This window comes from Semicossyphus pulcher, unplaced genomic scaffold (genome assembly GCF_022749685.1).
Source record: "Semicossyphus pulcher isolate SPU_LCO1_2020_fin unplaced genomic scaffold, fSemPul1.0.p SCAF_22, whole genome shotgun sequence".
NCBI classification, from domain to species: Eukaryota; Metazoa; Chordata; class Actinopteri; order Labriformes; family Labridae; genus Semicossyphus; species Semicossyphus pulcher.
Genome location: NW_027211696.1, coordinates 21914747 through 21930802, shown reverse-complemented (window position 1 = coordinate 21930802; position 16056 = coordinate 21914747). Strand labels below are relative to the sequence as shown.

The window sequence follows — 16056 nt, the reverse complement described above, 5'->3', positions numbered from 1 at the left end:
AATAATTTCTTTAAGAACTTCAGAATTTAATCTTTAATATTATTGATTATTATTCAATATTATATTTAAGTTCTGAGTTTTGTTAATAAAGTTTTGTTGTTGAGTACAGTGTCAGCGTTAATCAGAGAACAAACAAGAAGCATGTATGGGCTGACATGACCGGAAGTGCTGTCCCTGCAGAGCTGAGTCAGCTGAACAAAACCGGAAGCAAAACAAACGGTAGAGCGCAGGCGCAGCAGCAGCCTGAGCTCGCGCTGCCAAGGGACCAACAATCCGGCTAACTTCATTTTTACTTTAATGAAACTGGGTTTTTTTTAGTTTGCTTTACCGGCTGACGGACGACAGACTGCTACGTCACGGAGCGCGTTCAAAAAGCACAAGACGCCGCGGAGCGCGAGACCTGCGGCTGTTTGTCCAACGCGGAAGTTCAGTAAGAGGACCTGAGTTCAACTTAACCATTAAAAGTTTAATGATTTAAATGTTCACAGCCGTGTGAGCTGCAGGAGCGGGTTTAAGTTCAGATATCCGCAGAGGTTTTACATGTTTTTCCTGTTTTAGATCTTTTTATTAAACACAGCAGAGAGACTATAACTGATCTTTTACAGTGTTTCAGAGCCTGCGCTGTTTAGTGGGACTGTATTCTGCTGAAAATCAAAATTGACGTTGACTTTATTTGTGTTAAACCAAAACAAAAGACATGAAAAACTCATGAAGCACGTGAGGGTGTGGTGGACACCTGAGACAGGCTGGAATAAAACCACACCCAGAAAACTGATCAAAGACACACCTGAATATCAGCAGGATGTGTTGTTTGCACTGCAGCTTCCTGCAGGAAGTTTTTTCAAATGAAAACTACAAACTAAAACTAAACTAATGTAACAGACAGGAGGGAGATTTCAGTGTAAATGTTTGACTATCGTTACTGTGTCTTTAAAATCTGAATAAAAGCTGTAAAGTTTAATAACAGAAGAAGAAGAAGATGTGTGTTCACCTCCAGAGGCCTGAACTCTCTCATCCTGCTCAACACACTCCTCCTCCTCCTATCCCCTCTCCTCGTCCATTTTACAGTCTAAAGGTGAATGGATAAATTATTGATGGGCAGATTAATCAGTACCATAATACCCATCATGCATCTCTCTCTCTCAGTGTGTTGAGTTAACGTGAGGAAGAGGAGGAGATAATCAATCAATCGTCTGTAATCAGTAAAAACAACAGAACGTCCTTCTGACTTAAACACTGGAGCCTACGTTTCCCATAATGCACCTGGGCACTGTCTGAAATGTTGCTTCTTTGTCTCAGTGATGAAGAGGAGTCGGCTGATGTCGCTGCTGGTGGGTGGAGTCTTCTGCGTGGCCGTGATGTCACTGTACCGCATGCTGGAGCTGATGCAGAGGGCGGAGCTTCAGCAGCACAGGGAGAAACCTGCAGAACAGGTGGACCAGGTGAATCAGTGATGTCATCAGTGGACTTTCAAAATAAAGCCTTGTATTATTGAACACCCCTTTAAAACCAATGTTTACGAACCTGCTGTCTCCTTTAATGTGGCCGTGTCGTACCTGTTGTTCATGTGTGCTCTGTTTGAAGTGTTTAGATGTTCTGAACGAGTCAGCTGGTGTGAATGTGTTACCTGTGTGGTATCAGCAGGTAAACTCGTGCCAACATGCAGAAAGATAAAAGTATTCTCTGTTCATCTGTGTGCAGGGTTTGTCCCGCCTCCAGCAGAAGATAGACAGGTTGGAGCATCTCCTTAACGACAACAACCGCATGGTTGCTACGTTACGTGACTCTCTGCTCCACCGCAAAGCATCATGGGAAAAGGGAGGGGGAGGGGTGAATGTGAGCTCAGACTCCGCCCACAGCCGAGCCAATGCACTGCCTGGCTGCCGATTGGCTGAAGAGATGAAGGACGGAACTGACGGAGTGCAGGTGTGTGTGTGTGTGTGTGTGTGTGTGTGTGTGTGTCGTAGCACTAACCGTACCGTTTAAAAGTTCATTTTAACATTTAATTTATGAATAAAAATCACTTCAGTGTGGATCAGAGGAGACACGTGACAGGAAGTGTATTTAAAGGTAAACAGGAAGTTTATTCTGTGTCTGTGTTCCAGCTGCTCGATGTGTACGACCTCCTGCCGTTCGATAACCCAGACGGAGGCGCCTGGAAACAAGGCTTTGAGATCAGTTACCATGACAACCAGTGGGCCAATCAGCCGCTGGAAGTGTTTCTGGTTCCTCACTCGCACAACGACCCAGGTGAGACAAGAACAAGTGGCATGTCTACTTCCTGTTTCATCTGAACGTTTAAATAAAGCTTCATAAATGTGTGTGTGCCTGTGTTTGCGTGTGTGTGCATGTGTGTGTGTCAGGCTGGCTGAAGACGTTTGACGGTTACTATCAGGACCAGACGAGACACATCCTGGACAACATGCTGGTCCGGCTGAGCGAGGACAGCAGGTCACTGTGTTTGTGTTGTAACCTTTATTTAAACGGCGCTCTGCACGCTCACATGGCGGCCAGATTAACATGTTAATCACATCAATAACTGAGTGTTGTTTAGCTCCTGCTGAGGGTTTGAGTCCCGCCTCTGTGGGAGTAGCCAGACTGCAGCAGGATGATTGACAGCTGTCATGTGTTGATCAGGAGGAAGATGATTTGGGCAGAAATCAGTTACTTCTCTAAATGGTGGAACGAGATCGATGAGCAGAAGAGAGAGATGGTCAAACGGTACGTTCACACTCTTTAAATACTCACTGTCTGTTTATCTGATAATAAAGTGTCTCTTCTTCTCTGGTCCGGTGCTGCCCTGTGATTGGTCAGGCTGCTGGGGGCGGGGCAGCTGGAGCTGGTGACGGGCGGCTGGGTGATGGCGGATGAAGCAAACTCTCATTACTTCGCTCTGCTCGATCAGCTGATGGAGGGACACCAGTGGATGCAGCGACATCTCGGTGCGACTCCTCCCACAAGTCTCACTTCCTGTTCTTGTGTGACATCAAAGCACGCATCACTTCCTGTTACTGTATAACATTACAGCTCTCCCCTCTCTGTGCAGGTGTGCGGCCGAGCAGCGGCTGGGCCATTGATCCGTTTGGCCACTCCCCCTCAATGAGCTACCTACTGAAGGGGGCGGGGCTTAGAGACATGGTCATCCAGCGCGTTCACTATGCCGTCAAGAAACACTTTGCCCGGCAACAGACGCTCGAGTTTCTATGGCGACAAAGCTGGGGTGAGTGTGGGTGAGAGACAGAAGTCTCTAACTAGACTCTTCTCCTCTGTCGCCCCCCGGTGGTGGAACGAGCTACCAAACTCCATTTCCCTTTCACCTTTAAGACGAAGCCAAAGACCCGGCTCTTTCTGAACACCTCTGACCTTAATGATATTTATGATAATGATGCACTTCCTGTCAGCACCTGTGTCCGATCACACTTTTGCTGTGTCTCAATCCAGCAGCTGCAGCCTTCGAAGGCCGTATTTGAAGGCTGATTGCGTCACAGAAGAGTGTCGAAGGCTGTCCCAATTCGTAGGCTCCTTGAGGTGCGGCTGACAAATGTGTCCTCCGTTTCCGGGGCCGGAAACGGATGCACCTGATGGATCCTTCGCAGCCCATCATATCCTGAGATGCACTGCGCGCTAATTCAAACAAAATGGCGGACTTTAAATGGCCGAGGAAAACACTTTAAAATGTAAACGTGTTTTTGGTTTCAACTCAATCGAATAGCTAGTGTTACACATGTTTAACAAAATGGAAGGGCCCTTGAAACAAACTATCTTTAAAATAATAGGTTAAGTTACTCGACGTTAGTTATGCTAGCTAGTTAGCCAGCTAGCCACCTGTTGCTAGGCGACAGGAGCGGTGTTTGGTGACGCAAGGGTAGACCAGACCGTCTCATTTCAGTTCGGCTTTACCGAATATGCAGGCTGTGAACGGAGCATCCTCCGTGGACCGCCTGCTTCGAAGGCTGCAGCCCGTGGATTGGGACACAGCTTTCGTTCCCTCCTGTCTTGTTGCTTGTGTTGTATTAACTCTCAGATGTACGTCGCTTTGGACAAAAGTGTCTGATACATGAAATATTTTATTATAATTGTACATTTATCTGAAGTTTGAGTCAAACAGGAAACAAAAATGTGACAGTGACAAGCTGCTTAGCTTCTCTAACTCTGCCCACCTGTGTGTCAGACTCCTCCCCCCGCAGTGACATCACGTGTCACATGATGCCATTCTACAGCTACGATGTGCCACACACGTGCGGTCCGAACCCAGCAGTCTGTTGTCAGTTTGATTTCCACCGCCTGCCGGGGAGGCGGGTCATGTGTCCTTGGAAGATCCCTCCGCAGCCAATCACAGAGCAGAACGTCCAGGAGAGGTAAGCCGGGGGGCGGGGCAAAGATAATCAATATTGATCATTAGATAATAATTTGTTTTTTGGTGGCCTCACACAGCGGACAGGTTCTTAAACCAGCTAGTTTTAAATGGACTTCTGTGACTCTGCTGAGGTTTTTCAGTCAGAGAGTCAGACTTTGATCAGGTCTGTGATGTGTGTACATGATGATGATACACATGAAACGTCTGTGAGCTTCATGTCCGAGGTCACACACCAGCGTCCTGTTGGCTTTCTCACTATTTTTTGTCAGATGAACTTTGACCTCCTCTCATGTCTCTCTGAGTGTCTGTGGTTGTTCAGTGTCTCGTTAGAATCTGTCCTGACGTTGTGTGGTCACTTCCTGTCCGTCCCCTCAGAGCGCTCCTCCTCCTCGACCAGTACCGTCAGAAGTCTCGTCTCTTCAGCTCACCGGTTCTTCTCGTTCCGCTCGGAGACGACTTTCGATTCGTGGAGTCGAGTGAGTGGGACGTTCAGTTCAGCAACTACCAGAAACTGTTTGACTACTTCGACCAACACCCAGAGCTGCACGTCAAGGTGCACACCTGACACACCTGGGAGTGGGGGGGCATGAGGGCAGGAGACACCTGAGTGTAAACGTGGTGTGTTGCTGCTCTGACACACTTCTTCTTCTGTGGTGTCTGCAGATTTCATATCAGCTGATTAGTTCTTCTTCTGCTGTCTCAGGCTCGTTTCGGGACGCTGTCAGATTACTTCCTGGCTCTTCATCAGCATCTGAGCGCGGCGGGGACGACTCTGCCGACGCTGCGCGGCGACTTCTTCACGTACGCCGACCGCGACGACCACTACTGGAGCGGGTACTTCACGTCCCGGCCCTTCTACAAACGATTAGACCGAACGCTGGAGGCCACACTCAGGTACGCCTCTCGTGTGACCACCTGCAGGACTCAGGTCTGATGATGGTGTTGCCATGGTAACCACCTACAGCCCTGATTTTCGGCACCTGTCTCATTTAGATGTTTTTGGCAAAATGTTTTTATTGATCTTGAGCTTTATTTTTGAAGCTTTCATCCGAGCTGTGTTTTATTTTGAAAATACTTTGTTTGATTGATGTTTTAGTTTCCTTATTAAACTTTCTTCTCCTGAGTGTTGTCATATTTCCCTCTCAGAGCGACAGAAATCCTTTTCAGCTTGACGTTGGCAGAAATGCGCCGTTTCCATGGCGACGGTCACCTGGTCGCAGATTTTCCAGCTCGTGATCACTTCCTGCATCTGACGGCAGCGAGGCGGAACCTGGCATTGTTCCAGCACCACGATGCCGTCACCGGTACCGCCAGGGACCCTGTGGTAGTGGACTACGGCACCAGGTAGCTACTTACTGTTAGCATCCTAGCCTATTAGCATGTTTCATTAGTTAAAGGTTTTAGAATAGGTCTGAAAAAACACCTATAGGACATGTTAAAACTATTTTATATTAGCATGTTAGCTTTCAGGCAAAGGCATAATAGTGCACATTAGCATGTAGGCTAACAGGTTTGTAAGAGAAATGAAATTTAAAACTTAAAAACCTGCTGAAATTAATGTTTTTTAGCAAGTTAACGTAGATGGGCTCTAGTGTTTTCAGGAAGAGTTAGCTGGTAAAAAAATAGCATGTGTTAGCATAGACAGAATGATTTTAGGTGAATGATTGTGTTTACGCTTTTAAGTGACGTTAAAATAAAACATCTTAATGAAGCTAATTCTGAAAATCTATTTTACTCTTCTTTGTTTATTTTCAGTTGTTTCCTTTGATGATTATTTAACTTACATTTGCAGATAGCAAACAGTGTTAGCATTGTAGCACCTGGAGTTCTTATGTGTCTTTAGCGTTAGCATGTTTTGTCTCATTTGTCCCTCCATGCTCTCTGTTGAAGGAGGCCGTCGCCACTGGCATCAGTAACAGGTACCGCCCCACTTAGTGTGAGCAGTTAGCATTAGCCTGCCTTCATAACCATTCATTTAGCATTAGCATCTAACATCAATTTCCCATCACTCCCTGTAGCTTAGCATAATGTTACTGTGATTTTTTACAGTGTAGTTAATCAGCCTTTGTTTGTGTTTGACGTTTTTTGAGATTTGGATTTAATGTTTTTAGTAATAATTTTTTACAGTGTAGAGAAACGATTGAAATATAAATCAGACAATAATGATAATCAAAAATGTGATGTTTACATCAAAGGCGATCAATGAAAATAAATCCTGAAACATGTTTTAACTAAGAAAATTACTTTACAGATTGTTTCACTCGATCCTGAACCTGCGCCAGGTGCTGCAGAGCTCCGCCCACTGGCTCCTCCTATTGGACAAGAGCCAGTACCACCACGACCAATTAAAACCCTTCATGCAAATGGTGACGTCTGACTCCATCACACCTCTTTATTTCTAATGTATTTTAACAGCGTATGTAACAGATACATGGAGACACTCATAACATGTAAACATTTAGAAGTAAACATTTAATGAATACAGCAGTGGTAGTGCGCTCAACTCCAAACTTTGTTTCAAAATAGCGTATCGGGTGCACGGTAGAAAATCAAATCTAGAAAAACGCTTAAAGCTTAATACATGTAAACATTTATAAGTTAACATTTAAAACATGTAAACATTTATAACATGTAAACATTTAAAACATGTAAACATTTATAAGTAAACATTTAAAACATGTAAACATTTATAAGTTAACATTTAAAACATGTAAACATTTAAAACATGTAAACATTTATAACATGTAAACATTTATGAGTTAACATTTAAAACATGTAAACATTTATAACATGTATACATTTAAAACATGTAAACATTTATGAGTTAACATTTAAAACATGTAAACATTTATGAGTTAACATTTAAAACATGTAAACATTTAAAACATGTAAACATTTAAAACATGTAAACATTTATGAGTTAACATTTAAAACATGTAAACATTTATGAGTTAACATTTAAAACATGTAAACATTTATAACATGTAAACATTTAAAACATGTAAACATTTATAAGTAAACATTTAAAACATGTAAACATTTATAAGTTAACATTTAAAACATGTAAACATTTATAACATGTAAACATTTATGAGTTAACATTTAAAACATGTAAACATTTAAAACATGTAAACATTTATGAGTTAACATTTAAAACATGTAAACATTTATGAGTTAACATTTAAAACATGTAAACGTTTATGAGTTAACATTTAAAACATGTAAACATTTATAACATGTAAACATTTAAAACATGTAAACATTTATAAGTAAACATTTAAAACATGTAAACATTTATAAGTTAACATTTAAAACATGTAAACATTTATAACATGTAAACATTTATGAGTTAACATTTAAAACATGTAAACATTTATAACATGTAAACATTTAAAACATGTAAACATTTCTAAGTAAACATTTATAACATGTAAACATTTATAACATGTAAACATTTTAAACATGTAAACATTTATAAGTAAACATTTAAAACATGTAAACATTTATAACATGTAAACATTTAAAACATGTAAACATTTATGAGTTAACATTTAAAACATGTAAACATTTAGAAGTAAACATTTAATGAATACAGCAGTGGTAGTGCGCTCAACTCAAAACTTTGTGTCAAAATAACGTATCGGGTGCACGGTAGAAAATCAAATCTAGAAAAACGCTTAAAGCTTAAAACATGTAAACAATTATGAGTTAACATTTAAAACATGTAAACATTTATAACATGTAAACATTTAAAACATGTAAACATTTATGAGTTAACATTTAAAACATGTAAACATTTATGAGTTAACATTTAAAACATGTAAACATTTAAAACATGTAAACATTTAAAACATGTAAACATTTATGAGTTAACATTTAAAACATGTAAACATTTATGAGTTAACATTTAAAACATGTAAACATTTAAAACATGTTAACATTTATGAGTTAACATTTAAAACATGTAAACATTTATGAGTTAACATTTAAAACATGTAAACATTTATAACATGTAAACATTTATAACATGTAAACATTTAAAACATGTAAACATTTATAAGTAAACATTTAAAACATGTAAACATTTATAAGTTAACATTTAAAACATGTAAACATTTAAAACATGTAAACATTTATGAGTTAACATTTAAAACATGTAAACATTTATAACATGTAAACATTTATAAGTAAACATTTAAAACATGTAAACATTTAAAACATGTAAACATTTATGAGTTAACATTTAAAACATGTAAACATTTATGAGTTAACATTTAAAACATGTAAACATTTATAACATGTAAACATTTAAAACATGTAAACATTTATAAGTTAACATTTAAAACATGTAAACATTTAAAACATGTAAACATTTATGAGTTAACATTTAAAACATGTAAACATTTATAACATGTAAACATTTAAAACATGTAAACATTTCTAAGTAAACATTTATAACATGTAAACATTTATAACATGTAAACATGTAAACATTTATAAGTAAACATTTAAAACATGTAAACATTTATAACATGTAAACATTTAAAACATGTAAACATTTATGAGTTAACATTTAAAACATGTAAACATTTAGAATTAAACATTTAATGAATACAGCAGTGGTAGTGCGCTCAACTCCAAACTTTGTGTCAAAATAACGTATCGGGTGCACGGTAGAAAATCAAATCTAGAAAAACGCTTAAAGCTTAAAACATGTAAACAATTATGAGTTAACATTTAAAACATGTAAACATTTATAACATGTAAACATTTAAAACATGTAAACATTTATGAGTTAACATTTATAACATGTAAACATTTATAAGTAAATATTTATAACATGTAAACATTTAAAACATGTAAACATTTCTAAGTAAACTTTTATAACATGCAAACATTTCTAAGTAAACATTTATAACATGCAAACATTTATAAGTAAACATTTATAACATGCAAACATTTATAAGTAAACATTTATAACATGTAAACATTTTAAACATGTAAACATTTATAATTTAACATCTATAACATGTAAACATTTAAAAGATGTAAACATTTATAAGTAAACATTTTAAACATGTAAACATTTATAAGTAAACATTTTAAACATGTAAACATTTTAAACATGTAAACATTTATAAGTAAACATTTTAAACATGTAAACATTTATAAGTAAACATTTTAAACATGTAAACATTTATAAGTAAACATTTATAAGTAAACATTTAAAACATGTAAACATTTTAAACATGTAAACATTTTAAACATGTAAACATTTATAAGTAAACATTTAAAACATGTTAACATTTATAAGTAAACATTTAAAACATGTAAACATTTTTAAGTAAACATTTAAAACGTAAATATTTCTAAGTAAACATTTATAACATGTTTACATTTAAAACATGTAAACATTTTAAAATGTAAACATTTAAAACATATAACCATTTATAAGTAAACATTTACAAGTAAACATTTAGAAGTAAATATTTAAAACATATAAACATTTACAAGTAAACATTTACAAGTAAATATTTAAAACATGTACTCACTAAAGCTGGAGATGAACTTGATTTTTAGCCTTGCGTTCTCTTACACAACCGTCTGTGTCATGAACATAATTGTTCACATGCTTGCCTTTGCACTAAGTGTGTTACTGGAGGATACCTCTAGAGGGCGCACCAGATAGCTCAGGCTGTATGCAACTACCGTATGTGCGGCATGTAATGGTGCGTTCCATTTACCTTGGAAGTCGGAATTCGGAACTGGGAATGAGGTCACACCCGAGCTGACCGCCTTCCAGTACAACAAGTCAACTACAGAACAAACATGAGGTCCGCAGCATGTCCACAGACAGAAGTTTGACAGTACTGTGAGTACGGCTGATTTAATGAGACACAAATGAGGTCGGGGTTGGTGAGGTTCCTCCGACTTTCGGAGTCGGAAATCCGACCTCGAGGGGCGTTACAGTTGAAATATCCGACTTCCAAGCACGAATGGAACACACCAAAAACAACTGACATGGAGACACTCGAGAAGGTTACTTTGATGGTCATTCTGAGATCACAGCAGAAACAGCTTCTGTGTGCTCAGACAGAACACACCGTCTGCACCGTCCACGCTCCGTCTCTCCACCATGTTCCTCCATGCACGGACGTAACGCTCATGTACTTGTTTCCATTTAGTTTTGCAGGTTTCCACGTCGACTTCTAAAACAGAACTTATCTGTCTGCAGTTGTTTGACAGGCATGTTTGTCTCTGTGCAGCGGCAACGACACATCGTACGGCGGTGGATAATCGTGGACTCGGTCTATCAGCTTGTCTTCAGAACATTCTGCCATTGTTGTCCCTGCTGCTGTGTTGACCCCGTCACATCCCCTCTGCCTCTACACTGCCCCTACTGCTAATGTGCTGACTGCATTTCTTGTACGCGTAGCGTTAATTTTTGAGGACGTGCACAGCCGACGCAGCAAACAGACAGGGAACGCGCGGCAGCCATCATGCGTACGCGTAGTTAAAAGCAGGTGTATCTCTGGTTTAATGTTCCCTCAGAGGATGACGAGTGATTTATCTTTCAGGATGACGTGATCGCAGCGCAGGACTCTCTGCCTCAGAAGACAACGCTCACGCTCACTGATGAGCCCAGGTGAGGGGTTGTTAGCATGAAGCTAACTTTGACCTGCTACATTCATGTTCCCCTCAGGTTGAACTGAAACATGAGCCTCTCACAGCACCTTCATCAGGTGCACATGTTATAATATCGTTATATGTGTTTACTGCTGATGAGTAGATGTTAGCATGCTAACACGCTAACCTGAGATTTTGATGACATGATGATGACAGGACATGACATCAGCATGTTATTGTTAACACTGTGAGTATATAAGCAGAAGTTAGCATGTAGCCTCACGTAGCTGCTATCATGCTATCATAGTGTTATTATTGACGTGTCATTGATCGTGTTTGTTTCAGGTCGTTGATTGTCTTCAACCCGACCGAGCAACTCCGGACTTCAGTTGTCAGCGTGGTCATCGACTCTCCGGACGCTCACGTTGTTGATGCAGAAACAGGTCGACCAATGGCTGCTCAGATCTCTGCGGTGTGGGCGGAACCGAGCAAAGCGTCCACAGAAGCTTTCCAGGTGATCAGTGATCGACCAATCAGAGCAGCACTTTGGTGTATGGTCACAGCAGGTGTGTCAGTGTGGAGGAGGCAGCCATTTTAAACGTTTATATTTCCTCTTCCAGCTCGACTTTGTGGCTCAACTTCCTCCTCTGTCACTCGTCATTTATCATGTGACCAGAGCCTCTGTTGGCTCCGCCCAACGGGTTCAGTACACCTTCAATCGCCATGGCAACCCGTTGACACTCAAGTCTGAACACTTCCAGGTGTCCAGCCTGGAAGGACCTGAGGCCGACGCCCCCCTGTCGCTTAGCAACAAACATGTTCAAATATGGAGCTCCCCGGAGAGCGGCCTGCTGCAGGTCAGAGTTTTACATGAACATTTATTTTTCTTAATTGGTCACTGGCTTTAATTGTTGCTGAAATCATTTAATTTATTTTATTGTAAAATACACACGACATGTCACATTCACACTGTTACGACCTGGCTCAGGGAAGCAACATAGAGGAGTCAGAGGCTTTAAATCAATCACAATAATCTTTATTGTACAAAAAAGTATGTTTAAACAAAGGAAAAGGTGGCTGGGGCCATTGTCTGGTCCTGGCTGCTGGTTGAGAGAGAGAGAGGGAGGAGCTTGCTCAGGCCTTTATAGACAGCTCTCAGGTGTAGGTGATCAGACGTTGATTGTATGGAGGCCAGGCAGTGCCACACAGCAACACACAGAAGTATGGAGGTCAGGGAATGCCTCAGACAAATGAAAAAAGTGTTAGTTCAATACATAACAACACACACATTCACACACTGATGGCAGAGGCTGCTACGTAAAGTGCCCAACTGTCAATCAGTTATCACATTCACACCTGTTGGCTATGCCGCCGGGAGCAATTTGGGGTTCAGTGTGTTGCCCAAGGACACTTGGACATGTAGCCTGAGGGAGCTGGGGATCGAACCTCCGACCTTCCGATTGAAATACGACCGACCCTACCACTGAGCCACAGCCGCCCAAAAAGGTCACATTTTATTTTCTGTGCTTTTATTTTGAAATGTAGAAGCTCCGCCTCCAGTCCGGTCTGGTCCGGCAGGTCCAGGTCCAGTTTCTGTGGTACGGAACCACTTCCAGCCGGGACAAGAGCGGAGCTTACCTGTTCATGCCGGGGCCGGAGGGAGCCCAGGTGAGACCAGGACCAGAACCAGAACCAGAACCAGAACCAGAACCAGAGTCAGAACCAGAACTGTCAGAGCAGGACTAATGTGTGTCTGTCTGTCCGTCTCTCTCACCCTCCTGCAGCTCTACTCGTCCTCTGAGCCCCCCCTGGTCCGCGTCTCCAGAGGTCCCATCTTCTCTGACATCACTTCCTGTTTCCGACACTTCACACACAGAGTGCGACTGTATCACCTGGACGGTAATGAGAGACAGGTTTAAACAGTGCACTGCCCTGGGTTCAGTTTGTCAGGCTGCATACAGGTTTCTGAGCATGCTCAGTGGAGTCCCCTGCATTTAGAGACTTCCTGTTAGCTTTAATTTCATTTCACAGCATTCATTTAATTGTATGATTTCAAATATGTCATTTGTCTCTCTCCGCCCCAGGGCATGCTGGGAGATCACTGGAGATTTCCAACATGGTGGACATCAGGTCAGAGATCAACCGCGAGCTCAGCATGCGGCTCGTCAGCAACGTTGCCAATGGCAACCGTTTCTACTCTGACCTCAACGGTTTCCAGGTTCATTCACTGTCCAATGATGTCACAGCGTGTAATGATTGAGGATGATTATTGACAGTGTATTGACTTAATGTTGTTTATTTATTTATTTTTATTGAATTTTTATTCACTACCTCGTTAATACATGAATCACATGTTTATTAATTATTAATTATTTTTTTGATGATTGATTATTGATTGGTGTGGTGTCAGATGCAGCAGCGGCGGACTCTGGCGAAGCTGCCCCTGCAGGCCAACTTTTACCCGATGAGCTCGTCGGCGTTCGTTCAGGACTCGGTGTCTCGCATGTCTCTGCTGTCGGCTCAGAGTCAGGCGGTCGCTGCGCTCCGACCAGGTGAGTCTGCGTCTACCTGCACGGCTGTTTATAAAGTTATATTCATTATTCTTTTATCAATAGTTTTACTGCATGTTTCATTACATTTGATGATGACTGATTAAAAAAAACTTTGGGAAAAAAAGCAGCATTAGTCAGATTAAAGGCCTTTAAACCTGTGACCTCTGACCTGTGCAGGTGAGCTGGAGGTAGTGCTGGACCGGCGGCTGCAGCAGGATGATAACCGCGGCCTCGGTCAGGGCGTCACCGACAACAAGCTGACAGCGAGTCTTTACCAGCTGCTGCTGGAGGACAGGAGGGGCGGGGCTCAGGTGAGGGGGCGGGGCATAACATCACAACATGCTGTTTCGTTTACAGCGAGTGAGATGGCTGCTGATCAGGTCTCATCAGGGTTTAAATAATGGACGTAGTGACGTCACCCAGAGTTAGGGATACAGCCGCCGCCATGTTGGTTTTCTGGAGCTAGAAGTGACCATATATGGACAGGAGGGACGAGCTGGAGAGAAGGGAGGGGTTAGCAATGCCAAGTTATCAAAGCTAATCAGTCTGTGGCTAGACTTGGTGACTTGGACTTGAATCGACTCAAGTCACTGTTTTGATGATTTTTTTGTTTTGACAGGAAGTTGGAGGAGCCTCAGTTGAACACCTGTCGCTGCTCGCCCACCTGAACTCACTCTCCCTCTGCCACCCGCCAATCACCATGGTTGCCCCTATCAATGACCAGCTGCCGAAGCTCCACCCCTTCCTGCCGCTCCACTCGTCACTGCCGTGTGACGTTCACCTGCTGAACCTGAGGACGCTGGAGGACACACAGGTGAGAATCTGTGACACACAGAGCTTAACATTTATGAAACAGCAGAAAGAATTAGATAATATTGTTTGTTTGCTTGTTCCTTTTGTGGTAAACAGGAAGCAGGAAGTCCCTCACAGGAAGTGGCCCTCCTCCTCCACAGGAAGGGCTTTGATTGTGGCTCCGCCCCCCAGCCATCATTGGAGTGCACGTGGAGTGCGCACGAGGAGGTGCACACGACACAAACACATTCACTTATTTTTATTATTTTATTTATTTAAGAGTTTTTATTTTCTCAACATGTTTTTGTTTCAGTGACTTTTTAAATAAAGTTTAACATCTTTGTTTTGTTTTTATTGATTTTTGTTGTTTGAACTTTTATTTCCTGTTTCAGGTGAACCTCGACGATCTTTTCTCTCCTCTTCGGTTTCGTTCGCTCCGTCGCTCCGGTCTCACTCTGCTGAGAGAGGACGATGAATCGGAAACTGCCCGGCAACAACAGCAGCGACACATTACTCACCTGCGGCCAATGGAAATCAGCGCTTTCCGTGTGGAGATCGACTGAAGAAAAAAAGTTCATGTTGACGGGAGCATTTCCGCCAGCGAGCCGAAAGAAAATGTTCCAGTTTACAGAGCAGTGAGCGCGAGCAGCCAATCAGACGCAAGCACACAGAATAACGCACACGTAGAGATTCATACAGTAATTAAAGATTAATAAATTAAACTGTTACACATGAAAACGAACAAAATATAAACAAAAATAAAAAATCATTTTAGAGAAGTTTCAACCAAAAAACAAATTTATTTTCATTTTCTTTATAAAGGTCAAAGGTCAACATCACAATAACATGTTTCTATCTACAGAGTAAAGGTCAAAGGTCAAAGACACAAACACAAAAAACACTGAAATTTAACCCGTTAGACGAGGTTTCTACGGTAACCAAAAGGGACCAAACAAACGAGTTATCTCCCTGTGTGTGTGTGTGTGTGTGTGTGTGTGAGTGTGTGTGTGTGTGTGTGAGTGTGTGTGTGTGTGTGTGTGAGTGTGTGTGAGTGTGAGTGTGAGTGTGAGTGTGTGTGTGTGTGTGTGTGAGTGTGAGTGTGAGTGTGTGTGTGTGTGTGTGTGAGTGTGAGTGTGTGAGTGTGTGTGTGTGTGTGTGTGAGATCCTGTAACTGCTGATTTTTTCTGTTTGATCGAATGTTGGTAAACTTCCCGATGTGATTGATTTCATGTGATTGATCGGTGTGTTCGTGTGTGTGTTCAGCGTGTGTGTGCGTGTGTGTGTGTGAGTGTTACGTACATGCTGCTGTGAAGGTGTGGTCGTCTGCTGAAACGTGAATAATTTAAAATGATAAAATCTATTTTTATTTCATGACTTTGTAAAAAAAAACATGAAACACTTGATTTGTTTGTTTTGGGGAAATTTTCTGGTTTTAATATAAATAAATTATTTTGTAATTTTGTTCTGTGTCGTCGTTTTTACCGGAGAGTTTGTGCTGCTCGGTCCCGATGCTTCCTCAGGGAACATGTTTTATTTAAAACGTTCGTGTCGACGTCAGGACGGCAAAAAGAGGTGTGATGAAACTTTATTGTCCGTCTGTGTGTTGACATCGGATCAAAGTCCAAAAACCTGCTGCTCTGGTGACCTCCTGTGGGTCGCACACAGGGGGTCATGTGACTCCTGACCTCCTTAACATGTACAAACTGTGATGATTATATTATAAAGTGG

The 16056-nt window shown here is 41.2% G+C and overlaps 1 protein-coding gene across 2 annotated transcripts; it reads left to right on the top strand.

The window, feature by feature from the left end:
* Positions 1-266: 266 nt before the first annotated feature.
* man2a1 (mannosidase, alpha, class 2A, member 1) lies at positions 267-15789 on the top strand. 2 transcript variants are annotated; one of them, XM_069673323.1, is made up of 24 exons: positions 267-430; positions 1300-1442; positions 1702-1926; positions 2106-2250; positions 2364-2451; positions 2638-2721; positions 2815-2942; positions 3047-3220; positions 4172-4358; positions 4733-4910; positions 5061-5251; positions 5504-5701; positions 6609-6723; positions 10936-11003; positions 11330-11498; positions 11605-11841; positions 12530-12652; positions 12769-12883; positions 13069-13202; positions 13395-13536; positions 13714-13847; positions 14156-14350; positions 14446-14556; positions 14721-15789. In XM_069673323.1, coding segments are annotated over exons 1-24 (3456 nt in total). In that variant the 5' UTR covers positions 267-429; the 3' UTR covers positions 14892-15789. The 2 variants fall into 2 exon arrangements, with proteins under 2 accessions (XP_069529424.1, XP_069529425.1); XM_069673324.1 differs by lacking the exons at positions 14446-14556; positions 14721-15789 and having other exon boundaries at positions 14160-14303.
* Positions 15790-16056: the final 267 nt, after the last annotated feature.

Bases quoted from the DNA above. Each gene is read 5' to 3' on its own strand.
- man2a1 (XM_069673323.1), top strand. The intron at 1,443-1,701 runs GTGAATCAGTGA...ATCTGTGTGCAG, and splicing joins CTGCAGAACAGGTGGACCAG to GGTTTGTCCCGCCTCCAGCA. The intron at 5,702-6,608 runs GTAGCTACTTAC...ATTACTTTACAG, and splicing joins GTAGTGGACTACGGCACCAG to ATTGTTTCACTCGATCCTGA.